Here is a 27,912-nt window from a genome sequence, read left to right on the forward strand (position 1 = left end):
GGTTTCTCTTTTACCACTCAAGGCTACTTCTCAATGCAGGAATGTCACCGAGAAAAAGCTAAGGGGTCTTCTAAAGCAGAGAGAACAAGGCAATCCCACATCCCCTAGCACACACCTAAATATGCAATTATCACACCCCTGGCATGTTGTACCAGGGGGAAAACCCAAAAGTTCAAGACACAGCCAGGATGGACCCAGACAGGCATAAGAAGGCAGCTAAGAAAGAGCCCATGGTCTCTGCACCCATCATGGCTCCAACCCACTGCCACCTCCCAGCAGACCCCCAGGTGAAGCACATCAATCCACAAAGCACTACAATATTTTTGATGTTATCTCACACCTTCAAAAGCAGGAACTGAGACTGACTGACCCCTAGGACATGAAATAAATAGGCATAGAGGAATATTAAGAAATTCTCAGTAGACTGAAACCAGTGTAGCTCTCACCACAGTCCATTCCCCCCTCAACTCTTCTACTAAAATGTTATTCCAGCCTTCAACAGACAAAAATGTTCTTTGGGGGCTTGTTTGTTAGCTTAGCTCAAGTAAGAGAGATACATTTTGACTCATAAGTACAATCTTCTGTTAAAAGAGAAAGGTTTCTCGGCCTGAAGGCATCCAACATCTAACATACCGAGCGAGCCCAATCGGTGCTCAAGTTTATCCCAAGCGTCAGTGCCACGGAGCAAAACCAATCTGTTTAATAGCCAATAACCAGAAAAGTAGCAGAACTTGACAAGAATCTCATCAGTTTCACAAAACTGCTTCTTAGCAAAACAGAATACCCCATATCAAGAAACACATCTGCACCCAAAGAGAATTAAAGAGGCACAGAAGAGCTGAATTAGAAATGCTGTTCCCATCCATTGTGACTGTATTCCCAACCTTTCCCTCAGGGCCAGTCAGAGCTTCACAGAAATATGAGAGATACTGCTCTCTGTGTCCAGAAATAGCATCTCAGTAGGAAATCCCAGACAATACTGCTGGGTTCCTCACCACAGCACCGTGTCTACATTTCTCTAGGGGAAGGAATCTGGTCGTTTTTTACTTCTGGGCTATTAGGCAAAAAATCTACCAGTACCATTTTGTAACAGAAGCTGACAGTTTAGAGAATTCTACTTCTAAGAGACAGCAGAGATGATCACTTAATAACACAACTCGGCCCCGTTGAAATCAAGAGTTTTCTTGCCACCAAAAGACACACCTGTAAAGTAGAGCACTTCAAACTCTGGCACTTACAACTCGAATACAAGAAGCATCTGCAATATTATCATCAAGAAACCAGACTATGCAATATTCCAGACAAAAGTACACATTGAAATTAAGTTATTAGAAAGGCATTTCATTAAATCAACACAGACAGCAGATAAACAGAATCATTAGGCTGTACATTTTAAATTTTGATCTGAGCCCATACCTTTAGCTATTCATGCTGACTGGGGAAGCCAGAGGACTCCAATATCACACAAAATTAAGACCTTTCATATGCCAAGCAGAACTGCACAATGTTCAGAAAAGGCAGCATATAAATAACAGTAACATTTTATTCCATAGCAAAGGCTTATGACTCAAGTTTACTAATTCACATGACATTTAAAGCCATCAGTTTTCCATGGCATCTGGTTCAGAGCAGATTCTTCACCCAAATGCAGACTTAGATGGCTTTTTCTTCACTTCTTTGTTCACATAAAGTTTATACCAATCAGAAACAGAATAGGAAAATACTGTACAGCATTTAAAACCCAGTTTTGCTTGTCTTTTGGGCACTGCTTCAAAAGCACTAGCAAGCAGAGTGCAACATGCACAGCTTGAAATGCAAGTTGAGTTGCAAGCTCCATACCTGTGTGAAGGTGAGGGAGCCTCGAACTGTGGCACCGTGCTGTCCTCACTGACTGGGGAGTACAGGCCGCTCATCTCCTGAAACAGAAAGCCATGTCACATCAGAACTGACAAAACACGCATGTTTGATACATGTGTTCACAGAGTACTGGTGTTTTTCTCATTTTACTCAGCTCTTACCTAAAAATCTTTACTATCCCTGACATAACATTGATTTTCTTCAATTTTTTTCAGTTATCGTTCCAACTGAGTTTCAAAAATCTTACAGCTGTGGCACTCAGTGCTTCAAGAGTGGCAGTTTTGGAGCTTCTACTCCAAAAAACCCAACAGATTTGGTTATCATCCAATTGCCTCTAACCCATCTCCCTTAAACACACAGAACAAGCAAGCTGTAACTGCATTTCTGAGATATGTGCAAACTTATCTAACAGCCTTCACAACTGGAAAGTAAAGCTGGATATGGGTCATGGCAAGAACAGCCACAAAGCAACAGGGCAAAGGTGGTGCCACAGACTTAAAAGAGGATCTATCAATCCTCTGTGGGACAGCTGCACAAGAGACAAACTTCACACATAAACTTGGCTTTGTCCATCCCAGACTAAGTCACTGCTGTGTACCCAGTGTGAGACTGTCTTTCATCTGTTTGGGAAATGGAAGCTATGCAGGATGCAGCAGCTCATTAGTTGAGGGGCAAAGCATTCTCAGGACAATTACTACTTGGGCTTTCAAATTCCCACTAGGTGCCTATTAGTTGGTAGGTAGAAAGAAGGGTATTTGTGACAAGAGAGATCCCAGGCTTGAGAGGTCAAAGGCAAGGTCACCACCACACCCCCAGGAATATACCCCAGCAGCAGCCCACTGAAATGCCTGATTAAAGAGCAGAGAAGCAGGTAGCTGGATGCTCTTCTCTGAGGGATCCCACAGCTTTTGGGAACAGTTTCTCCTAGAGCTCAAGGCTTATTTTACCAGTCTGAAGAAAACATGCTAAGGTATATTTATTTCACCAAAGCCAAGAAACATTTAGGAAAAGAGGTCTGAAAAAATTCCAAATAGCTATCAGATAAATGGAAATTCTGGCAGTTGTCAAGTCATATTTATATTTTGCCAATTCATCAGCGCACGTATTAATTGAGGGAAGAAATCTCAAAAGCTTTTGGGAGGTAGTTGGGAACACATGCTGACTGCTCAAGGTGAGCAAGAAGCGAGAAGCAAACAGGCAAACTGATTCCCAAAAAGGTTTAAGGGAATGGTATTTTGAGAGGTGGCAGTCTGATGTATTCTGAAACACCAGCTTCCTACTCCAGGATTAAACACTAGAATGATTACAGGAAAGGACCAAAGAGGAACCTAAAGACTCAATGAAGACAGGATTGCATTGATGGGTTCACAAATTCTTGGAGAATAATTCTTAGCAAAAATGTCAAGAGATTCCCATCATTAAGGAATTAAGAGAACTGTATCAGGAGGTAGCAGGAATCAGTTTTGACATGCAGCAGGAGCTGGTTTTGTTCCTGGCCAGTCTCTGCATAACAATCCTGTTGTGAATCCCCAACACCTCCCCATTTTAAGACCTGCATGCTGCTCAGATTTAAACAGCCTGTGCAGAACACTGCAACATACAAAAATCTTAAGTTCTGATCAATATGCCAGCTGCTGATTTCTAGCAACTACTCTAAAATACTTACTACTACAAAGAAATGATTATATAAGAGCTACCAAACTGCAGCCTGAACACATCAACTAAATGAACAAATTAAAGAAAGAGCATCATCTGTTCATTTTCCCATTACTGACTTAAATGCCATAAATTTAACCCAGCAGCCTCACAGCAAGGCAGACAGCTTGATGAAAATGAAAAATTGCCAGAGTCAGAACAATGTCTGGGCACCTCACCTCTACTCGTTTAATATCTTCTTCCAGAACACTTAGCTCCTTCTGGATCTGCTCCAATTGCTGTGGATAAGAGAATGGGAGAAGTCTAAATCAATCTGCACTGCACCAGCACCAAGATAAATTACAGTCTTTCCAGAGAGGAACCTGAACTATCTTAGCTGGTGTGCTACACAATTCAAAAGTCACCAGGCAGGAAGTTCAAATGCACAGATTAACCTAAGTGTGCACACAAACCACATTCAAGACAAAGCTTATTATTTTGAAACAATGCAAAAGGAGAGCATGAGGTGTTTTGATGTCAATCACAGAGACCCACATTATCCAAAGTAATACTGTTATGCTCCTCTAACATCTCTCAGGCAAGGTGTAACTGGCTTGTAAACACCGAGTATAGAATCACAAAGTGGTCTGGGTTAGACGGGGCCTTAGAGATGATCTCATTCCACGCCCTGCTATAAGCAGGGACACCTTCCACTATCCCAGGCCTGTCCACCCTGGCCCTGAACACTTCCAGGGATCCAGGGGCAGCCACAGCTTCTCTGGGCACCCTGTGCCAGGGCCTCCCCACCCTCACAGGGAAGAATTTCTTCCTAATATCGAAACCCACATTCTTTTACTTTAAAACCATTCCTCCTTGAACTGTCACAATTAGAAAAAAACCCACCATGAACGACAATGATCATTTCACCCTTCAACTAAAGACAAAATATTTTGCTAAAAGGTATTAAGACTAATTCTCATCCTAGCTGTTAACCTGTCACTTGCCCATTTAAACTTTGTCATTAAGTTTTTGGATTGGAAAAAACCCATTATGACCAGAGCAAGATTTGCTCCTGGCACTGAGCAAGCACCGCATGGTATCAAGGTATCACTTCTTCCAAAGGTGTGGTACTTACCTTGGATTACACCACAAACTCGAGTCAATTTGAGGGCTATACCTGAAAGGGTCGGAAGAAGACTTCCCCTCTCACCAGCCAACATTTCCTTTCCCTTCCTTGTGCCACATGCAACATCTTCCAGGTTTTCAGTCAGTCAGCAACGTGGCTTTGCTCACCTCGAGTTACTGAAGCCACAGACTTGACAACTGTTTACACCTAAGCAAGGACATCATCTACTTACCTGCTTATTCAGCAGGTAGGTCCCACCCCAACACCCACAGAGCCTATACCCAGCCCTGCAGGGCCCAAACACACACACGCTGCTCTGGGCGAGAGCTCCAAGTCTGGACGCAAACCAACAAAATTCAGCTCCAGTGCAAGTCTGCTTCACTGAGACACAGAAATGAAATAAATAGATGGAGAACTGGAAGTCCACCTGACTCTCCTGAGCTCCCAGTAAAATTTACAGACAACCAGCAATGTGGCCTGTGACCAGAAGCATTTGCTGATTTAAGTCCACTGAAAGCTTACGCACAACACATTCTCCAAAGACAAAACAAATTTTTGTACTTTCAGCTTTACAACAGAATATTAAACTGCCCAAATCCAAAGTAACTAGTTTGGCAAGACATATTACTCTTAGTATGACATATTCCTGGCAAGCTACTCCTGAAAACTTATTCACTCAAGTGCTTAAGTTCAATCCTTTAAGTGTCAGAAGGTTTTGCTTAAACAAAAAAGCACAATTAAAACCCCTCTTATTGTAAAGCATTCCAAATATGTGGGCTCTACATTAGATAATCCACCATTTCAATTCTCCTTTTAAACACTAACAAAAGCCTCTGTCCCTGAAAACAGGAGAAGGAAGGACTGCTGGGCCCACACCTATTTCTAACATGGCTGCTTCTTTGGAATGAGATGACATTATAAACGTGTCCTAATCTCTGTACTCTGAAGGTTTCAGTTTACATTTAATTTGAGGCACAGACAGCAGAAGTTTAATGGTTTAGAACTAGACTGCCACAGATAATTTACAAATCACTACACCATAACAGATAATTCCATTTTCACTTTCGGAACCTACAGCAAGAATAGCAGGTGGTGCTGTAACTCCAAGATTAGTGGTAAAGCTAAGTGACACTTGCACAGCATGGGTCCTGCCTGAACTCAGCTCTAGCAAATACCATTAGTCCCCCACACTCATAAATCCCATTTAAAAAGAAGTTACAAAACCACTTACAAGTTCCAAAATTACAGTGAGGAAATCAGCTATTCTACAATGTACTGGCTCACAGCCAAACTGGACATCTGAAAAATAATTGATGGTCGCTGACATCACATAAACAGGATACTTTTTATAGGAACAAGAGCAGAGACCTTTTATTGGCCAGCTTTCATTAACTATTGCACACAACCAAGAGCATGAGATCTGGGACTTTATTTACCAATTCTTCCTTCTAGTTACAACCTACCATAAACTTACCCAACAGTAGCAGCTCTAAAATGCAGGCAAGAGTGTGTCATGCTTATTTTAGGAGGGAGTCTTCTCATGCCATCAACATAAAATAAGTTAATGCCCACACTGAAACCTTTGGGGTTTTTTGGTATGTTAGTTAAGTGTTTTAATCTATCAAAGACCTTAAATCAATCCACATTCATTCCAATTAAACTTTGAAAAATGAGACTACTGATTTATAATTGTCAGCCTTTGAGGGACATTTAAGGAAAGCTAAATTAATTATAGTTCTTGCAGTATATCCAGATTTAAGGGCCTTTAATTTAATTTTCACTATTGGGCACAGAAAGCAAGCCAAGTCCTGTCCCAGTGATGGGCAGAATCACGCCTGTCAGACTTTGGATTAAGTCAGCAAAAGCACTTCCAATGAACACTGAAATGTATGCTAAGAGAGAAGCGCACAGTGTGAACTCTCAGACACAGATGCTTTCCTAGAAATGAAAAGGCCAACATGGACAAGGAGAAGGTCCTTAATTCAGTGGTTAAACCTCATAATTTCAACTCCAGAGAGCGAACTACAATAAGCAGGTGTGTAACACTCTGGTCCCATTTTTCACACATGAGCATATGTACAAAAGAAAAGCTATGACCTCAAAACTTTTTTATAATCCTGGAAAAGCGATTTCAGACTTTCAAGTCAAGAAGCTACCAAGAACTTACACAATGCTAAACACCAGGTCAGGGTCATTTTGGTTTTGGTTGGCCATCTACTAACAAGCATATCTGGGTACAGCACTAAGGTTTCATCCTGGAGCTTCCTGTTTTTCCTGGAGGGAGAGCCTCTTGGGAGGCAGCAACTTCCTGCTTTGTGTTTGTACAGCACGGACAACAAGCAGTCCTGACTGGGTCTCCTGGTGCCAGTTCTAAGTGTTTGCAAAAAGCTAAAAGCTCAGCAGAGCCTCCCAGTGCCACAGACACAGCCTAGAAAAACGCACAAGGGAAGGAACCATACAGCCTTGACCAACTGTCTTTCCAATTCTAGAAAAAGCACAAACAGAACAGCAGGAGTTATTTTCTCCTTTATTTTTTGAAGAAATACTGCAAAATCAGCAGCACTATTCTAACAAGCAGCTTAAACAGCAGAGTGGATTCACGCTTTTTGGAAGCTCACAGCCCATGTTATGTTCAGTCACACACCTTCAAGGCTCTGATCCAGACTCCCTGTGCAGTCATCACAATACACACCATAGGTCCACACGAACAGTGTCTATTACCAGAGGGAACATCACCTTCCCAGACACATAAAGCCATTGCACCAACCAGGATGGGTCAAAATCTATCACCTGCCCACCTGAGGAGGATAAACCAGGTAGTTGCTGTAAATAAACCCTTAATTCTGTCCCGTAACTTTATCCATCCAACTTCAGCCTCTTCCTACTTCTTGTTCTCCCACCAACTACTGCTCTTACAAACCACAGCATAAACTTCACTACCAGCCAACAGCTGAAACTTTTCTAAAGGTACCCAGTGGAATGAATTTCTATCTGTAGAATTCAATACCTCAATGACAATACACAACAAGATCAGTTTCTCTCTCTGGAAGTCTTGTCTGTCTCTGGGTTTTCTTTTCATTATTGCTTTGGATGCAGAGCCTTTTACAACATACAGGGCAACTATGGCATGGAGGTCATCTTCAGACCTTAGAGAAATTTTAGTCTTATACATTAAATCAAATATCACTTATTTGACAAAATACCTCTCTGTTACAATGTCTTTGCAGAACTAGAAGGAGGTGCAAGGTTTTTGTTTGCATGAAGACAGGAACACCTGAATCTCCACAAGTTTCCTAAGTGAAATATGGCATCTGAGCTTCTTAAACATGTGGACAGACCATCTATAACACATTATCTGCTCAGAATATTTCTTCTCTCTGATCAATACTTCCTCCAAATTATAAATGCTTCCTCATAACTGGGGAAAAGCTAACAAAAGCCTTGAGAATATCCATATTCCCAAAGGTAGGAGGAAAGAGATGCCTGGCTGATAAAGTGTGTTTTGTATCTTGAATTTTCCTCTCCCTCATTTACATCCTACAGTATGGAGGAAACATGCTCTGAAGGCTTAGTGATAGGGTCTGATAGAAAAGCCTGATGAGATAAGGACATCTGGGGCGGGGAACAAAGCTGCCTAAACAATTAGACTAATTGCCTTAGAGTCTAATACATCAGTAGTAGGTGCTACTTGGCTTCTTTCTTTGCAAGACCTCTCCACTGCAGCAAGGAGAGCCAGCTATTATATGCTGATACCACTATGGGAATTTTTAGTTTGCTGCTCACACATTCACTGTATCCTTGGGCTTCTTATCAATGCTTTTGGAGCTCACATCTCTCATTCAGTAACTTAGAAATGCAAATAGATTTAAAATACCAGGTAAGTGCAGTGGATAGGGACCAGATTACTCTAGCTATAAATTCTCCTCAGCAGTCCTGAAATGTAACCAAGACCACATGACAACAAAAGAGCATGACTGATTTCTGGTTCTGTCACCTCCTCTTGCTTACTCATTAGTTCATCCATGTGTGTACACGCAGAACACAAGACTTGACAGGTGAAGTGATTAACACAAGGTAATGACATCCCTGGAGAACTCATGCTTATAATTCCCAGCAATTATCCCATAATAACTCCTCTTATTTTTAGTATTTAACATGCTCACAATATGGAGCAAGTGAAGACAGCTGGACAGAGACATGCATTTGAGGGTGCGAAGAACAACGACGATTCTGAAATGCTGAGCAGGCACTCAGTGCCACAAGCCTGAGACACTTCAGGATTATTTTTCTGTCCCAGGATGTTTAACAGCTAAAAAACAGCCTTGTGCATTAGCAGACATGAAAGAGGCCTTGTTTGTTAGACACGAGAGACTTAATGCCACATTGTTAGAAAGAAAAAGCCCAGAGAACATAAAAATGAAGTGACATCTGCCAAGGGAAACATGAACAGACATAGCACCTGTGTAGCACTTGATTTGTGATACTAATCATCAGGCTCAGTATTCTCCTTCAGTAAGCAATGGTGCTGCTTGACAGAAATACCATCAGGTAGCTGAGCTAGCAATATTTTAGCAGAAATTATCTGTATGATGTATATGGCGGTGTCCAACTACTCGGAAACATTCAAATCCTGACCAGACAATTAGCAAGGCCTCTTCTTTAAAGTGATGAATATAAAAGTGGGGAGAATTAACTGATATAATCACCTCTCTCACAAAGTGTTCAAGAGGAAAGAACATGTGAACATTTAGAATTAACAAAGTTAAATTTGTGAAAGCATTTATGCAACACATGTATGAAAACAAGAATTTTAAAAAGTCACAGGTTGCTGCATTTGGTTTCCATGGAAAACAGTAATAAACACCCACCACTACCAAGTCATAATATTTCATTATTAAACTTGACCTTCCAGACTTTTTGGGTTCTTAATTTCAACAGAAGAGGCCGCTGGATAAAAAAACAACAAAAATGCAGAGTGTGCATTCAATTAACTGTGCACACATATGGAAAGGCACTCAGCCATGCTAAGTTTGCCTTACAGACAACCAACTGTTGTGGATGATCAATACATTCCTCCCCTCCAAAACTACCTGTTATTTGTTTGAAAAAGTATTTTTAAGCTTTAGGCATTTGTTTTCAACCTTTTCTAAAGTAAGACTTTTTTTTTTTTTTTCCTATTACTATTGCCAAGGATTTGGGGTTTTTTGCCATATTGCTCTAGGTCAAAAAGAAAACAAAATACATAAACTTCAAAAGAAAAAGGACTTGCAAACATCTTTGTGCAAAAAACATGCAGTAAATTCCAGCTTGAAAGATCAACCTTTCGAAAAGTTACAAACAGATCAAAATAGCATTTCTAATAGAAACTCCTGCAGGTGCTGAACCTCACATTTATCTTCTAGAGAAATTATGAAAAGGTGACAAAGAGGCATTTGTCAAAAGACTTGACTGCACCAATATTCTGAAGTACAAGTCTAAGAGACAGTTTTCTTCTAGCTATAAACCTACTCCAATATGCTCAGAAGTCACCATTTCATTAATGCAAGAGAAAAAAATACATAACTTATGAGTGAAGTAAGCAAGGAGGGTTACAGGTGGTTAATCATCTGCTCTGAACATGTTGTGAAATGTTGTACAAGTACACTAACTCTAAGGCAATACCTGTATTCACTTACAGAAGTACCTTAGTCCCTATGTAAGAACTTGCAGTATGTAGTAAATTAAACCTGTTAATAAAATCTTGCAATGAACAGTACTCAAAGAGGCAAGTTAGGAAGCAAAGTTACCATGTTCCTTTAAACATTTAAGCCAAAAATTAGAAATAAGAACTCAGGGTCATAAATAAAAGAATCTTTTTTATTTATTAAGAACTTATCTTCACAGCTATAGCTTACTGAGTGAAATTGCATTTACTAAAACCAAGTCTGAATTAAGAAAGGAAAAAAGGTCATGTTCCTCCCCATAATAAGGCTGCTTGTGTGACTCACAATGATGTGCAATACACCACTGTTCCAAGGTCCACACATGTTCCTTGGGCTCCCTCCTCCATTCTTAAGCAGTCACCTCTCACAGCATCAAAAGAAACTATGGCGAACTTTGCAGCTCTGATAACCTTTACTGCATTGTTAATATGGTCACTTAACCCCCCCTTTCTCACCTTCCAAGCCACCATCTCAGGCTTTCTGCAGTCTGGATACACCACCACTGTCATAACCCAAACAGTAATTGCTCTATTATCCCCACAGAACTCCCTCCAGCCAGGGGTGCTTGCCACAAGCTCCACCAGCTACAGGGAGGACCTTGTCACTTACCAAAAAGGAAGCATCAACTGGTGTCATTTACTCTGTGTGTAAACTGACTGCCCAAGACAGATTTTGATACGTGGAGCTATCCTACTGACTGGTCTGTATTTTCCATCCATCTACCCACTGATTTCTATCTTTCTTACCCTTATCAAGTGAGAGCAAAGACTGCTACAAGTCTGACAAGTCCTCATTTCCCTCAAAATAAATGGCAAGGCCAGACACTAAGCGCTATGGCAAGGACAGAACTGACAGGCCTGCACAGAAGTCTTTTGAGATGTGACAGCCTGCATTTCATGTTGGAATATAAAGGGGGGTACAAAATAACATTAGAGGAAGTCTTGGCAACAGGGGGAATGCCTAAGCAGGGATATGGAGGAGCTGAAATAAACTATATGTCCCAATTGCCTTCAGGATGTTCCGACAGCTGTTTTCAGAGGATCTGCAGCCAAAATTAAGTTTCTTTAGCCTTAAAAGGAGATGTTAACCTTTAAAAATTATTACTAAAGAGATACAGATGCAGATTAAATGGGAAAGGTTTCCCAGGTACTGAAACTCACAGAATCAAGGTTGAAAGAGACCTTCAAGATTATTTAGTCCAACCACCACCCCAGCACCACCATACTAACCCCTAAACCATATCCCCAATCTGTATCCAGATGCCTCTTGGACATTTCCAGAGACCGTAACTCCACCAGCTCCCTGGGCAATTTACTCCAATACCTGACCACTCTTTCAGTGAAAAAACATTTTTCTAGTATCTAATCTGCACCTCCCCTGGTACAGCTTGAGGCTATTTCCTCTCATCCTTTCACCCGAGACATGGCAGAAGAGCCCGACTCCCCCATGCTACAACCTTCTGTCAGGTGGTTACAGAGCAATGAGGTCCTCACTGAGCCTCCTTTTCTCCAGACTGAACAACCCCAGCTCCCTGAGCTGCTCCTCCTAAGACGTGTTCCAGACCCTTCACCAGCTCTCTTGCCCTTCTCTGGGCTTTCCACAACCCTTGTTGGCTTTGGCCATGGATATCTGTTGGTAGACAGACTCCAGACTCGCTTTGGAATGACTCCATAACCAGACCCTCAGTGCATTCTGGACAAGGCTTCTTACACCCATCACATTTAAATGGTTTCAAGCTTGACCTTACAGTCACACTGTTGGGTCTTGTGTTCTTCACATCTTTTCTTAGAAACCATGGGCCACAAGAGAGCTCATCTTTCTGCTGTGTTCATGATCATTTTTCTAGGTTTCTGGGATATTTGTGGTGTTAGGGTTTATGTATTGCATGACCTTATAAAGGAAGAGTCCCAAACTATGAAAGACTGTATATGTGATTATAGAACTCTCTCATATTCCTTGAGACACTCATTTTAGGACAAATAAGGAAAAAGCACAAAATATTCATTCTTTTGTGTCACCACGTTAGTCATGGTATTTGATAAACTAAAGGAAAAAACTTGGTAGTGAAAATAATTTCACTCCTTCCCAATCTTTGATGTTTTTTTTGTGTTGGGAAAACAATCTTGTTTCAAGAACTTGATGTACATTTACACCAAAGAGTCTCTATATTCCCACATGCTTCACCAGTGTGAGACAAGAAGGCAAATGATTAAAAACTGAAGCTGTCACACATAAAGAGATTAATTTTCCTTCAAACCCATGTGTCCTCTGTCTGAGATTTCCCCAAACATGCCTTGAGTTGTTCTTTGCAGAAATAATGCCAGGCTAACACATCACTTCAACAGAAATGCACTGGGAGCCAGCAGCAGACACCGCCTCACACACTGAAACACAAAGGAAGTTACCTCTCGTTTGTTTCTCCTGGCAACTTTAAGAAATTCCATAAGGATCTGCAATTGGGCAGCATGGGACTCCTGCAACACAGTAAATAAGGAAGCATAACTCTTCCATGGACATTAAGAGAAACAAATATTCATTTTACACACAGAAATCCACACAGCACAGAAACATTTAAAGGTTAGCAAGAGAAAAATAGCTTAAGGCAGTTTTAAAAATGGTAGTTTTGCTTTATCTCACAGGTCTTAAGGTTTTGTTTGGTTCACAAGCTTTTATGCAAAGGCAGCAGTCCTTGTAACAGTTCTTACTAATAAGTTGAAAAGCTTCTTTTTTTTCCTTTGGCTACTGCACCTGGAATTGATTTTGGAATACAGGTTCCTCAGAGACTCATTGGCTACCCCGGAAAATCATCAGCATCCACTTCGTGATCAACACACCAAAGGATGAAGTATTTATATAAAAAAACCGCCTTCCCCAAAATAAACATTTATGTTTATGTAGAAGTTACTGCTGAAGAGTTCTCCAGAGTGGAAGACAGCAATAAAGTCACTGATGAAATGAAACCATCCCTTTCTAATGTTTTCCATAACAGGTTATTTACCTCAGCCATCAGCATAGTATTTTCACCCAAATTGGCCAAGAACTTCACAGGACATGATAAAGAGAACCACAAGAGGAAAGAAAACTAAGACCTATGTTCCAGCATTAATGCAGCCCTAATCATCTCCCAGCATTCCAAGACTTATTTGCACAACCTATCAAAATATTTATTATTAAAGGACTGGGAACACACACTCAAAAGGGATCAAGACATAGGAGCACAGAGAATCCATTAAAGGCAGAGGGCACAGGGAAAGTAAAGACATTAGAATGCAAGAATACTACTTTTCTGAGGTTATTTTCTCACTCCCTATGCTCTGACAATAATGAAAGTGAACAAGTAAAGCTAGGCAAGAAAAATGCTTTCAAATTGTTCTTTAAATGTCAGGTGTGGTTTCACTTTTTAGGCTTAGCATCCTTACAAGATATTCACACTCAAAAATACTCATCCACCAAGTCATATGCCTTCTTTGCTTCAGATTTGTCATAAATAATACAAAAAGGCTTGCAGAGAAAAAGAAAAAGTAAAGTTTCACCCTCTTTTTCCCTACCATAACTTCACTGAACCACAATAAATATATTTACAAGTCCCCATGCAGTAAGGCAACATAACAATTTTGCTAATAGGCAAGCGTATTTTGGGGTTACTTACTCTCCAGCAGAAAATCAAGTTGTAATTATTGATTCTGTAAGAGTGAATAAGTTAAGCCATTCCCAATACAACTTTTCCTCACCTGTTTTAAAGCACTGTCAAAATCCACCCTGCTACTCAAAGTTCACTGGGTCAAATTCTGTAATAATCCAGTCTAATTTACAAGGTCTGGTTCTCATAACTTAAACAGCATGGAATGGCCAAATACACAAAGAACTACCCCAAGCCAACTACACTTCAGTTAAATCATACCAACAGCTTGCTTCGTATTGGATAAATCTTCAAACCAGCTTCATAAACAAGAGATCTGAACTTTTCTTTCAAGCATTAAATATTGAAAAAGCCTTCAGGAAAGGTGGCCATTCAGATGCTGTAGGTTCCAGCAGAAACTAAAGGGTGTGATCCTTTTCACACCCTTTAATCTATATTCTGGACTTCATGCTCATTACTAAGATCTGACATTTACTTGTGCAACAAAATTAGCAAACTTCTTCACGTGCTTTTCTGTGTTCTATGAGTCATGGTCACTTATCCTTTTCTATTTTTTCTGCTTGTTTATACAACCCTGCCAGCAACAACATTATAAGCATGTTATGTGCATCCCAGCTGAAATGTTACTTCACTACAGAGGTCAGCAAAACGGTCACCTTTTAAACACCAAAACACAAGAGAAAATACTGAGCAAATAATTCACCAATAGAATCTTGCTTCTGGGAAAAGGTATCAAAAGAAAAAACTTCTAAGTACACAGTGTTCATTTAAATAAGAGAAACTTCTTACTGCTTCCAACTGCTTCTTCTTCTGCACCAGCAGCTCCAGCATCAGGTTGACATTGGCTAAGTCAAGATTGTCTTGATCAGTTCCCAACAAATCTTGAATTATCTGCCACCTGTGGCCATTCTAAAAAGAGAACAAGAGGTGTTGGAGAGATGGTGAGTCCAAGCCATCCAGGGCTATATAAGCCATCCAACAACGGATATTGAAAGCAACACAGCAATATTTCATCCCTTTGTAAAACTGCAAAACAGTTTTCATGTATCCAAATTCCCAGTTCTCCCACGTGTACAGGATATGGCTCCTCTGACCTACTGTGGAACTGCTTATCTTATTTTGAATATATCTGTGCTTCATGAAAGCACAGTTAGTTGCTGCTGCTGGGAAAAGATTATTTCACAGCAACAATTTTATCTGATTTGTGCCTCAGTTTCTGAGAACATATTTCTGTGGGGAGAAAAAAAAAAAAAAACAACCACATTTACCCAAGCTTAGTTGCATTACATCTGAAATACCTTTATGTGCCAATACCTTTTAATTTTTTTAAACCCAAGTAATAGGTAAAACCCTCATGCTAAACTCAAATCAAAGAAGGTAGTATCAGCTTATTTGTTCTACTGTTGCCTCTCACACTACTCCTCCTAAGCCTAAGGGAAATGTGAAAGCTGGGAAGAAGATGGAGCTCATCAGGTTGATCTCATTTAAGCTGCTTGGAGCTGTGGAGGACTCCTCAGAGGGCCAAAATACTACTATACAGCCCATTCTTCCCTGCTCTTTTCTCTTCTTCTTATCAATAAAGAAAGAGGAAAAAAGGTATCTTTAAGCACAGGAAAACCTGAATAATAGGTTAATGATAGTACAGCCTTACATCAAAAAGCCTCATGAACCAACAGGAACAGATGAAAGGTCTAAAGAACATCTAAGAAACAAAGCTGGATTAAAAAATCCTGTCCTAAAAAATCTATGACACTAAATCAAGACATTTAAATTGGAGAGAACTAGAAATGCCAGCCAGTCTAAATTAGGTATTTTCTCAGCGGCTGTAGCCTTTATGTATTAACTAGATTAAGATAAATAAAATACGTAACATCCATATAGAACACACAACTTTTTCTACAGCTCTCAACAGAACCTGTGGAAACTACTCAGGCAAAAAACTCAATTTCCATCTGCAGTAACTGGAAAACAACCCATGATTTTTGAGCAAGTGAACAGGATTTGAGACACATTTTAACATACTAATGCACTAGTTAATTGTACTACTGCTAAACTACTCAGAGGCTCAAACATGCCTTAACATGATTTCTTAATGAGACCCATTGCATTTGCTGCAATGTGTTCTTGGATGACTTCCCTTGATACCAAAAGTAATACAAGGCACATTAAAGAACAGGTACAACAGCAATGTAACTCTTTTTATAGATGTCTGCAATTTTTATTTGCTGCCAAAAGGTAGGCACAACACTTGTTTGGGGCATGAAGTCATGGTAGGTTGTCCACTTTTTGGTAGTTGTCAAAAATAGGTGCATCTACAGGCATAGCTTTTAAAGAGTAAAACCAGTTTCCAAGAAGCAATTGTACATGCCTTCAGGTCAGTTGTGTGCACTTCAAACCATACCCAGCTTATGCATATTTTATAATGAATATAAAAACTTACTGTGAGTAAACCAATGAATCTTTAAAGAATGCTCTTTTCAAACACTGACAGCACTGGTTTCTGCAACACAGCCCCTAAATTAATACCACTTTAATATAAGCTTTTAAAAACAGGGGCTCCATGAGTTTTAATATTATTTTGCAATCTTATTTATGAATTACAAAAGACAAGGATGTCAGACATAGCAGGACAAAGTTTTTTGGCTCATGTCATATATTCTTTTCAATCTTAATGTACAAGAGCATCCACTGGTGCTGCAGAGAGGTTCTGACGGACTGAGGACACAGATCACGCTCTGAGATTCCATGACATGAAGCAAGTCTAGAAGATATCCAGGCAGTTTTCTGTGGCATCTGAACCAGAACAGCAGACTCCAAACGCATCTTTCTCCCTCTTGTGGTTGGTATTAGCCTTCCTCCAGCTTCCCAATAGAACACAGCTTCTCACATGTGATCAGACAAGCCCGTGGCACTTCTAATCACTCACTGCTCTCACTGTAGCCATAATTTCCAACACTGAACGAAAATGATTACCTTTAAACAAGTGTACTTCCATGGGCAGTTTCCCAGGTTATATGCAGTACATCACAGGACACTTGCCTATGCTAACACAGCTTGTCTCTACACATATTGCTGGCAGGAAGAACAGGAGTTAACGAGGTAGAAGGGATCTACTGCCACTGATATTGGTATTATGCCCTCTTAAAGCAAGTTAAAGCATCAGCTCAACAGTGCAATCTCTTGCCAGGTGCCAAGTCATTACAATTGCTGCACAGAATCATTAAATAAATATAAAAGTAAAAAAGTTGGAACATACGGTGCTACTCACTGAATGGTCCAGTTTGAGTCTTTTCTCCTCAGATCTTTGCTTCTGTTTAAGAATTAATTCATTAACTAAAAAACATAAATAAGATGTCAAAGAGATGAAGTTCACCAAACCAGTATGAACGATTCCACCTCAATATTTTTTACTTTGGCTATTAATTCCAAGATGTTTATCAGTAATTAAAACAGTGGAAGATGTCTCCACTTTTTTCCTTACCGATTTATTCCTCAGTGGTTTGTTGTAACATACATAAAGATTTTTTACAAATCATCAAAAATACAAAGCCTACACATTCTCCAAATTGATTCAGTTCCTTTTTCTAAACACCCATGGTTCCTTGAGAAAGTTTTTCAGCTCCAAGGCAGAAGTGTATCACAGAAGAGTAGGAGGGAGATAAATCAGGTAATGTTCTATTATAGGCCAAAATAAACAAGCACAGCTGAATAGCACAACTTTTTCCTTGAATTACTATGTGCATTTTTAAAGATATATTTTTGCTATAATTTAATTTTACACCAATCTAGTGAATGGTGCAAAGAGGAAGATAACTTCAGTCCTTCGCATACATATATACACAAGCTCTTCCCCCTCCAACACATGCCTCAAATCCCTGGACACCGGGGTATGGAAACACTCTTTGGCCCAACATGTACTCCAAGACCTGCCTCAGCACCATCTCCAGCACAACATGATTAGGTCTGAATCAGAATGCCCACTTCTGAAGCATTCCTTGGCTACTGTGACTTTGCAGACATTTACTAATAAATGGGTATCTCAGCACATGAAATCAAGATTTGCTTTAATTTGGGGTTTCACACTGCAGTGTGTTTCCTTCGATCTTTTCTCCACTAAACTAACTTTTAAACTGTATTTCCACCTAGCAACATTTCCTCCCTCTGTAAGAAGCAATTAGGATTGCATATAGGTATATGTATGAATATTTTCTCTGTAGCTAATTTACACCTACATCCATCATATGGGCCTCACTACAGCAGCCAAAATAGCACAGTATCTAATACAGCCTCTGCCCTTTCAGTGTCCAAGCTTTGTAAACAGGGCATGTTCTTTATTATTAGGCAGACAAGAGTGCAAAAAAACAAAAGTAAAGAGAGATTCACATCTCTAGCCACAAGAAAAACAGCTTTGCTTTTCATAGTATGGAAACAGCAGCAAGTTAATCTCACTACTGTCACTCAGCACACAGAGCTGCTCGAGGCAGTGCAGTATTAGCAATTTATACTACTAACCTTCTCTATATAAAAATGACAACCAAAGGGATGATATTTGGATTCTGTTTTCAACATCCAGAAGACTGTAATTTACAGGACAAATTTAGAAGTGCCTGCCTTCCTTAACAAAGATGTTTCTCATGCGAGCAAGCCTAAAGCTCACCTAAGAAGTTGGGATAAAGATGATCTATGTTGTCCACAACATAGTTGCATTTGGGACATCTGTTATTGTCCTCCAGGCTCTGGTGAATACATTTATAGCTGTTCAAAAACACAAAAAACAAAGCAAGTGAGCCCACGTGAAGGAACAAAGCATAAGCACAAGGTAAGTAATATCAGCCTTAGACAAGGTGCACTGTTTGTGTTGCCAGCTAACAACTGTGCTGCCAAGAACCTACAGTGGAGTCAAAATGTTCCAGTGTTTGAACTCAGAGTGTGCTACAGCAGAAAGGCAGCAAAGTTTTCTGGCAAGGATTACAAAAGGTAGTCAAGTACTCCACTCTTATTTCCCTGAGGATTACTGCAATGTGGATACTTCAGCCCCAATACCATCTCAAATTCATGCTCCCCACTACTTCCACAGGCAGAAGTAGCAAACAGATTGAATTATTCAGAAGCAACTCTTCTAGATTAGCCAAATACTTAGCAATCTACATTAAAAACATTTTAGGTAGCTGAGCAGAGGAAACACCTTCACCAACTTCTGGTATTTCCCCCCACCCACGGCTGCTTTTCTCACTATTGGTGACTTAAGAGGTGCTCTCTCTTGAGCTGAGGCACAGAGGAATGAGAAGATGCACTTTAGCATCAGGTTTAAGCATCTCACTAAGAACCTGCCTGATGTCAGCTCCTGAGAGACACCAGGTGGTAACATTGCTCCACTCCTTCTAAATAAAGATATTTCAGTGCTTCTCATCTTGGACCTCTAAAAAGTTACAGGTCACAGGGATAAAGTGCTACCACAGAGGGCACAAAATCAGCTGTTATCTCACCTGTTGCAAGACAAAACTCCTCTGAAAGTTACCTGAATCTGCTGCTTGAGGAAGTACTTTATACAACTATGATATCACTTCTTATAAAGTTTATTTCTAATTAGCAGACACTGTAAGAGTATAACATAGACAGGACACTATAGCACATCATGGTTCAACATTTATACCTCCCATATATATCTCCCTACGGGAGAGGAGGAGCAGCAGGTGGTCCCAGGAATGCCCCTGAAGGCTCTTACACTTCTCCATGAAACATTTGCTCCTCGTGACAGCCAGAGAAAACACACTGAAAAGTAAGTGGGGCCAGGCCAATTCAATACAAGGAAAGCCTGGAGCATATCCTCTCTTACAAGGTTTAAAATAATTGCAAAATACAATGTACAAGCCGCTTCAAACTGTGCATGGTCTTGCACAAAGGCAAGGAAGAGCTGCCAACATTGCTCACAACACTTCTATACAGGTGATGCCAACAGAGGTAAATTAACAAACTGTTCTGACTTGGGGTAGTGGGTGTTACCAGCAGTTTATGAACATTTGATTTCTCTACAGAGGAAATATGGTGGCACAGCACTATTTCGTTAAGACACTTAGTTGTTTTGGTTTTTTGTTTTTTTTAATCTAACAGGTACCCATCTTCAGAAAATTTATTTCAACCTCTTTCTTCAGTGTAGGGACAGAAGACAGAAAAGAAACAAACTCAGAAGGAAACGGAATCACAGCAACACCTGTCTGCACATGCTGTAAGAGATGGACATTTTATGCAATACAAGAAACCAAATATTACCAGAAGCTGTGTCCACATTTCGTCATGTAGGCTTCCTCAATCATATCAAAACAGATGGGGCTGAAAACAAAGCAAAACAAAAATCAGAAAGACGTCTTTTTTGTGTTAAAAAATGAGGAAAAGTATTATTAATTCAAAGCAGCCACCTAATTATGCTTTGGTAATAATCTTCTATATGTAAAATGAAAGGACACAGTAGTGCAACAGCAACCAAGCAGTATAAAGATCAAAAGGGCAATCAACAGTTCTTTGAACTCTCAATGATACTGCAGTTTGCTACAATTAGAAACCAGGTAAGTGTTCACTTAGAAGCTTTTAACACCTGCAGACAACCCAAACAAAGCCAGAGAATCTTCAAAAAGCAAGGCTGCAGAAGAACCTTCTAACTAGCTGTACTAGGTTTCAAACAAAATGTAAAAACCCCTGATTTTTTTACATGAATAGACAATGTATTTATAAATTATACCAAAACTAGTTTCTCCTTCATTTTTTTTCAGCCAATAGCTATCTATAATTTTAAAAAGTGGCACAAAGAGGAAGGGCAGATCAGAAATAGTAATGATGTCATGAGAACAAGGACTAATAAGTGGGTGGAGAAGGTGCCAGCGAGGGGGTGTGCCTGCAGAGCACTGCCAGGGTTGAGGCTGCAGGAGAGCAGGATTAAACCAACAGGCAGCACGTGATACAAAGCCAAAGATGGGAAAGGTAGAATAACTAGTTAGTGACCAAAGCACAGCCAGATCTCTGGGAGGGATTGCCAAGAAGCAAGCAGGGACCTGAAGAGAAGGATGTGCAAGCAAGCAGTGCTCCACAGAAACCTGAGCATGACAAGAGACAGGAATCCAGTGAGATGGGTAGGGGAAGAAGGCTGGCTCGTCAAGTGTCTCTGATATGTTTGAAAGGAAAATGAAACACAAATGAAAGAAGAGGAGAGCTGCATCCATCATACTTCCAGTGACTCCTACAGCTGCTCTCCCTGATAACTGGTGAGATATGCTCTCACGTACATATTCATCTCCAGGTCTTGCCAGCTATCCAGCAAGATGCCATGGGCAGCAACATCACAATTCTGCATGTAACACATGGATCAGCTGTGTCACAAGCTTCACCTTGTTTTCAAGGCCTTACAGAGATCCAAATGCTCTCCTCTCACTCCCACAAGTCCACAACAATCTCAGTTCTGAGAAGCTTTCACCAGCAGTTGCTTTCTTCAGATACAGCCTCCTCCCACCTTCTGCCAACAAGACAGTTCTCACCGAACGAGCTGTTAATAAACTGTTAACAACTTCTGCAAAGCAGGAATCTTTATTGCATCCAAAACCCAGATCAGACTGAAAAAAGCAATGCTTGTCTGAGCAGGGGAGAGGAGCACCTCCACAGAAGGCATTCCCCCATTCTGTAATCTATTTTAGAGTATACTAGTGCTTGTTACCCCAGTGGGAAACAGTTACAAAAACAGGAGGGAGGAAACACCTCTTAAATACTTATTAAGCCCATAGAGATGAAGCTGTGGGCTTGCTATTGCAAGCCCCCGCTCTGAATCACCCTACTGGAAAACGTGGTTGTCGTGAAAGGTTTGTCCAGCCTAACATACAAGCCAGGGTGTCTTAAATATTCCACCAAATCGCCTGTATAGACACAACATAAAGGCAAACGAATCAAGCCAGAATGCTACTCTCTGAACCAACTGAGCCATCTTGAAAGAGGCCTCAGCACCTGTCTCTCTTCCACCCTGACAGACCTTTCTCTACACTTGTTTTGAGTAGCACCAACTTCAGGAGCTCAAGTCACCTTTTTCAAGTTATTTAGTTTCAAGGCACTGTTTAGTCAGAATGAATTATGACCAAGCTCAGCCAACGCGGGTGGATTATTAGCAGGAGAATAAGGCATCTCTGAATTCTAGTAGCTGGCCTTTAAAAGAGGAAGTCAAAAACTTATGGTTACATGAGTATCTAAGGGTAGTTTTTCCCCACTGGCACCGGTGGGGAGCGGTTTAACTTCTTCACCTTCTTCTAGTGATACTGTATAACTGAGGTATATGCTCTGTGTGTCATGTTAGAAACTGCTATTCCCCACAGGGCCAGATGTGACCCTTCCAGCACACTCCTAACACCCTGCAGCAATCAACAAGGCTCCTCTGTCTGCAGGAGAACATCACAAATTAGAGCTAAAATAGGAAGATTACCTCCTAACATGCCAGGCACACGAGATCACTGTTCCCAAACTACTACTTCACACCAGTTTGATTGGAGAAGTGACAGCCAAAATAGTTGAGAAAAAGCAAACAGAGCCAACAAATGTAGTTATTCAGTACCAGGGACATCATTTAATAGTACTGAAGTTTCCATTAAGAACTGTTTCCCCCAAGTGCTCCCTGATTTACAAGGGGAAGCAAGATTGATATATTTTAATACTTACTGAAGCCAAGCTGGCTGCAACACATGAAAGTTGCTACGCACCAGTTGTCTGAAGTTAATCTAACACAGAGGGAAAGTTAAGAAAGAAGTGGAGTGATAGGGACTTGAGGCATACTGCAGTTTATAGTACACACTGAAACAGGGAAGCAGAAGCATGATGAAATCAAGACTTCTATGCATGAGGTAGCTTATTTTCTACTTGTTTTAAGCAGCAGAATCAGGTTAAAAGGATGCAGATGACTTCAGCAAGTCAAAAATATCACTGATCTCTAGGAAATAAGGCATCAGTATCTGATGAAAATTATTTTTTAATCCAGCACTGCAAGGGCTTACCATTCTTTCTCTGCAGGGCAAACCTCAAACATTTTAAACATCCATTTTAACCAAGTTCATGGCTCTAAGTTTTGCCAGTTGTTTTCCAGGCACCTCTCAAGAGTGCTAACATCACCCTACTGCTACACAAACACCTGGCTGAAGTGGTCACTATGAAATTTAAACACACTTCAACAGCAAACAAGATTCATTATAGTGCCTGCCTCCTATTCAGCTTCTCTGTGGTGTAATTGGAGACCAGGACTTGCTGCAGGCTCTGTCCTTCCCATGGAAGGTGGCCAGATTAAAGATCACTGCTGCTAGAATCTCCTCAATAGGAAGCTCTAATATAACAACGGGTAGTAAGACTCCTTGTACATGGTATGCAAACAGCTTGCTGTGTTTTTAGTTTGTGACTTCAGGGCAGATCTGCAATATTCCTTACTAAAACTGCTTTCCAGACCACAAACATGGGAACAACTACACTCAGCCCATGCCTGGATTAACAGGTAACCAGCTGAGGAAAGAACTGGTTTTAAAAACCTACGAACCTGCAAGTCCAGGTGGCATACAGCCCTTCCCACAGCTGAGCTGTGGTGTTGGGTGTACGCCTCCAGATCAGCATGCAACACCCCCTCTGCCATATATTATTTGTGCCAGAGCTCAGAAACAAGGACTGGTACGAAGCAGCCATTGGAGAGACGAGGAAGATCCGCTCCATCCAGGGAGCAAAGCAGAGAGTAACTGGTTTGAAAGAGGTTTAGTCAACCACTAATTGGGAGGGCTAATACAAGGCCTGGGAAAACTAAGCAATTACATTGCTGGGCAGGAGAAAATCCTCTGATTAGAGGATTCCCTTTCAGACACTCTCCAGGCAAGTGAAAAGACACCTGGCTACAGGAACAGCACAAAAATACCTTTATATTCTGCTTCTTGCACTACAAGAAACAAACTTTTCCCTTTTATAATAAAGTTGTCCAGGAAGTCAGACCTATTTGCACTCCCGACTGGAGTTACACATTTCCAGGCAGAAACTGACATACGCTACAAACAGGACGCATTTGCAAACTCCTGAGCATACACTTGCTAAACATTTCACAACCCAAAGTAGCAACACATGCCAATGTTTACCTTAGAGCCTCTGCCTCACTTGAGACAGTGCTTTCAGAAGACAGGCAGGGAAGTCGCACATATTAACACTATTGAGGGCATTTCCACTTGCACCTTGACTTTCAAAACTCACCAAACTTCTTTACTCTTTCCCACCTTCCATCTGCTACAGGCATAATCTGCCACTGAGTTTACAGCTGTGGCTAACAGCAACTTACAGCTCATGTTCATAAAAATTATCAGGTGTTCTCTGCATCTGGCAGCATCTTGAATGCGTCCTTACAGAGGCAAAAAGGGCATATGAGAAACTTCTGTTTCTCACACTGAGATATGTAAAGGTTGTTTAAATCAATTATTTAAACTTACACACACACCTGCCTTCTTGGACATTGCTCTAAACTCCAGAGCTGTCCAGTTCAGTTTATTTCTACATAACTGTACTGCTAACTCAAATAAAAAAGACGGACACTGTAATTTGAAGCTAGAACAATAATAAGTAAGAACAAGCCCTTTAGCCCACAGAAACATACAGCAGTGAAAAACCCAACTATAATCATTGTCTACTCTCAAAACTTCTGATCCACACTTCAGTATGTTCAATGTGGCTCTTGTAAATACCAAGAAAAGACATTTTGCCCTGATTACTACTAGGCTGATTTCTTTCCTCTCACTTGTTCTGTCAGCAGTGCTTCTCAATGAGGAGAAAACAGCTAATTACAGGTTCTCCTTGAAGCATGCGCAGTACTTACCTGCAGAAAAAAAACCAAGAACCTCAGCTTTTTGAGCCATCTAAAAATACGTCAAGTCTACAAATTGGTTATGGGTGCAATTTCCTTTGCAAACCCTTCATTTCTACAACAGACAACAAAATAGGAAATAAGAGCTGACTAGAAAGGGCAGGGAGCCATGCTGGCAGAACACTACTGCCAGAGTGTAAGAGTAGAGGGAACAGAGGAGAATGGGCACTTGTAAATGTGTTCACACCCCATGACCAGAAAACCTGTGAGCAACAGAGCTCACATGAAGAGCTCTTAAATCCACCTAACACGGCCTAGAGCCAGAGCAGGCCATCAGCTGATTACAGCAGTCCTATCATCCCCATTCTGCTACTGAGCAAACGACTAACTGCAATAGGAAGCAGTAACTTTTGACTACTACTTATTCTTAATAAGAATTACTTACTGTTTTTTCTGCCACTCACTTCTTAGCAGCTTCAGGTTCTCACTTCAGTAGCAAGGGTATTTTCTATCAACTCTGCTAAACGCTTTACAAGCTGTAAAGTTAAGCCTACAGGGTTTTGAGGCAATACCTGTCCTGTGGGAGATGCCTCACATCCAATCCTCACCTGTAAGTCAGAGCTTAAGTTAGAGCTGTCAAAATCATCTTGGAAGCTGTGGCCTACTTACCTTCTTCTTTTTTTTACTGCTTTCTTTCCATACATGACTTTCCTACAACTTGATCTTTTTCCCACTACCTCTTCCCTGTTTGCCTTTCTCAGATTCAAACACCTAACCTTACTTCCTGTTCTCACATTTTAGCACATCCAACCAGCTACAAAAATCAAACCTAGTCCTTATGTTGGGAGGTTTGAAACCCACCAGCAACGAGTTCTCTTCAAAACTGCAAATTGCCAACAGTCCTCAAACCATGTCGCAGTGGGCCTTAGTTTACCAATTATGTTGAAAGGTGATTTCCAGCTATGAGCTACAGCTCTGGCTGTTAGAAAAACAACATCTGAAAAATGTTTATCCCATCACAGAGGAAATTCCCTACTAATCTGGTTTTAGGTGCCTGCCTGACACAAAACTTGTTGCTGTTTCAAACTAGACAACCTTTCCCAGCAACACAGGCAAACCAAGCCAGCTTTGCTGGAGCTATCAACCATCACGAAGCTCCTTGGAGTAGGAGACGGTGTGCCCCATCCCGAGGGGTACTAAATCCTTCACTGAATCCTCTTCCAAAGACAGAGGGCTCCAGACCACTCGAGGTCACATTGTCCAGGAAAACAAGGCAGTTGCTGTGTTGTCAGTATGCTGTGAGGAAACATCTCGTGCTGCAGGGCCTCTCCAATAACTTGGGTGCACTCAAGGAGGAACCTGCCAAGAATAACCTGATTTTGCTTAAAAATAGAGAGGGTGGAGGCAATGCTGCTACACAGGGCCAAAACCAGACAAAATCAGAGAATCAGTTAGGTTGGAAGAGACCTCTGAGATCATCAAGTCCAACCTATGACCCCACACCACCACGTCAACTAGACCAGAGCACTGAGTGCTACATCCAGTTGTTCCCTGAATAGCTCCTGGTCCAGGTTGCTGCCTCCCTGGGCAGCCCATTTCAACATATAATCAACCCTTCTGTGAAGAAATTCTTCTTAACATCCAACCTAAACCTCCCCCGATGCAGCTTAAGGCTGTATCCACGTGCCCTGTTGCCGGCTGCCAGAGAGAAGAGTCTGATCCCCACCTGGCTGCAACCACCTGTCAGGGAGTTCTAGAAAGTGATAAGGTCCCCCCTGAGCCACCTCTCCTCCCTAGGCTAACCCTCTCCCCCCCCAGCACCCTCAGCCGGTCCTGGTGCTCCAGCCCCTTCCTCAGCTCCGCTGCCCTTTTCTGTACCCACTCCAGCACCTCCATATCCTTCCTGAATTGAGAGGCCCAGAACTGGACACAGGACTGGAGGTGTGGCCTCGCCAGAGCCCAGTACACAGGGACAATCACTTCCCTAGTCCTGCTGGCCACACTATTTCTGATAGAGGTACAAAAGAGGGTAAACCCCAAAGCCAGAAACCCCGGAGGGCAGCAGGCGTTCCAGCGCCAGGAGGGGCTGCCGCCCGCTCCCTCCCCCCGCCGCTATTCCACACTCCCCAGGCTTCCCGACGGCATGGCGGCGCCCCGGCTTCCCCCAGCGACATATCGCGACATATCCCGCTCACCACACGAAGTCGTTGCTCTTGTCCTCGTAAGAATTGATGAGCCCGTTGCAGAGCGGGGTAAGCAGCGGCCTCTTCCTGCCGCCGCCCCCCGGCGCCGCGGAGGAGCCGCCGGGCCGAGCCGCCCCCGCCGCCAGGCGGGCCAGCCCCGCGCCCGACCCCGACACGGCGGCCGCCACCAGCACGGGCCGCGCCGCTGCGCCGCCCGAGGAGGACGAGCCGGGCGCCATGGCCGCCGAAGAGGAGGAGGAGGAGGAGGAGGAGGATGAGGAAGAGGAGGAGGAGGAGGCCGGTGTGGCGGCGGGCGGCACAGCGGGGTGCGGCGGGCGGCTGCCCGACATGCCGAGGCCGGGCAGGGCGGAGCGGCCTCAGCGCATCCCCGTGCGCGCGGGGACAATAAAGTTCCTTCAAAGAAAAAAAAAAAAAGGAGGAGGGGGAAAAAAAAAACCAAAAAAGAAAAATGAAAAAAATCCCACACAATAAAAAAAAAGAAAAAAACCAAAAAAAAAAAACCCCAAAACGGCAGCCCCGGCGCGGCGCTTGTTCAAGCTTTATTGACAGGCGGACAGCGCGGCCGCGCGTGCGCGGGGCGGGGCCGCGCCCCCGAGGGGCGGGGCGGGGCGCGGCCGCGCTCCCCTCACGGGGCGGCAGGACCCGGGGCTGCTGGGGATTGGAGTTTTCTCCGCACAGCCCCGGCCACAGGCGCGGCAGCCGGCTCGGAGCCGTGGGACCGGCCGAGGGGTGTGAGCCAGGAGCTTTCCAGCCCCGCCTGAAGCCGCTCCCCCTGACACCGCGTCTGGTGGTGCACAGTCCTGAGGCGCGAGTGTGTTGAGGAGCGGCTGAGGGAGCTGGGGGCGGCTCAGCCTGGAGAAAAGGAGGCTGAAAGGAGGCTCAGAGAGACCTTCTTGCTCTCT

At 42.1% G+C, this 27,912-nt stretch overlaps 1 protein-coding gene across 2 annotated transcripts in view; it reads right to left on the reverse strand.

Moving 5' to 3' along the window:
• COP1 (COP1 E3 ubiquitin ligase) overlaps window positions 1-27,572 on the reverse strand; it is a 125,820-nt gene extending 98,248 nt beyond the window's left edge. The window contains exons 1-8 of one of the 2 annotated variants that reach the window (XM_039555938.1): window positions 27,002-27,572; window positions 20,231-20,290; window positions 18,618-18,715; window positions 17,229-17,293; window positions 14,750-14,869; window positions 12,726-12,794; window positions 3,732-3,791; window positions 1,840-1,916 (exon numbers count right to left, since the gene is read on the reverse strand). In XM_039555938.1, the coding sequence (XP_039411872.1) occupies window positions 1,840-1,916; window positions 3,732-3,791; window positions 12,726-12,794; window positions 14,750-14,869; window positions 17,229-17,293; window positions 18,618-18,715; window positions 20,231-20,290; window positions 27,002-27,339 (887 nt within the window). In that variant the 5' untranslated portion in view covers window positions 27,340-27,572. Of the gene's footprint in view, window positions 1-1,839; window positions 1,917-3,731; window positions 3,792-12,725; window positions 12,795-14,749; window positions 14,870-17,216; window positions 17,294-18,617; window positions 18,716-20,230; window positions 20,291-27,001 lie in introns of both variants that reach the window. The other variant, XM_039555937.1, reaches the window with a different exon arrangement.
• Window positions 27,573-27,912: the final 340 nt, after the last annotated feature.

The sequence above is a fragment of the Corvus cornix genome, chromosome 8, assembly GCF_000738735.6.
Source record: "Corvus cornix cornix isolate S_Up_H32 chromosome 8, ASM73873v5, whole genome shotgun sequence".
NCBI lineage: Eukaryota > Metazoa > Chordata > Aves > Passeriformes > Corvidae > Corvus > Corvus cornix.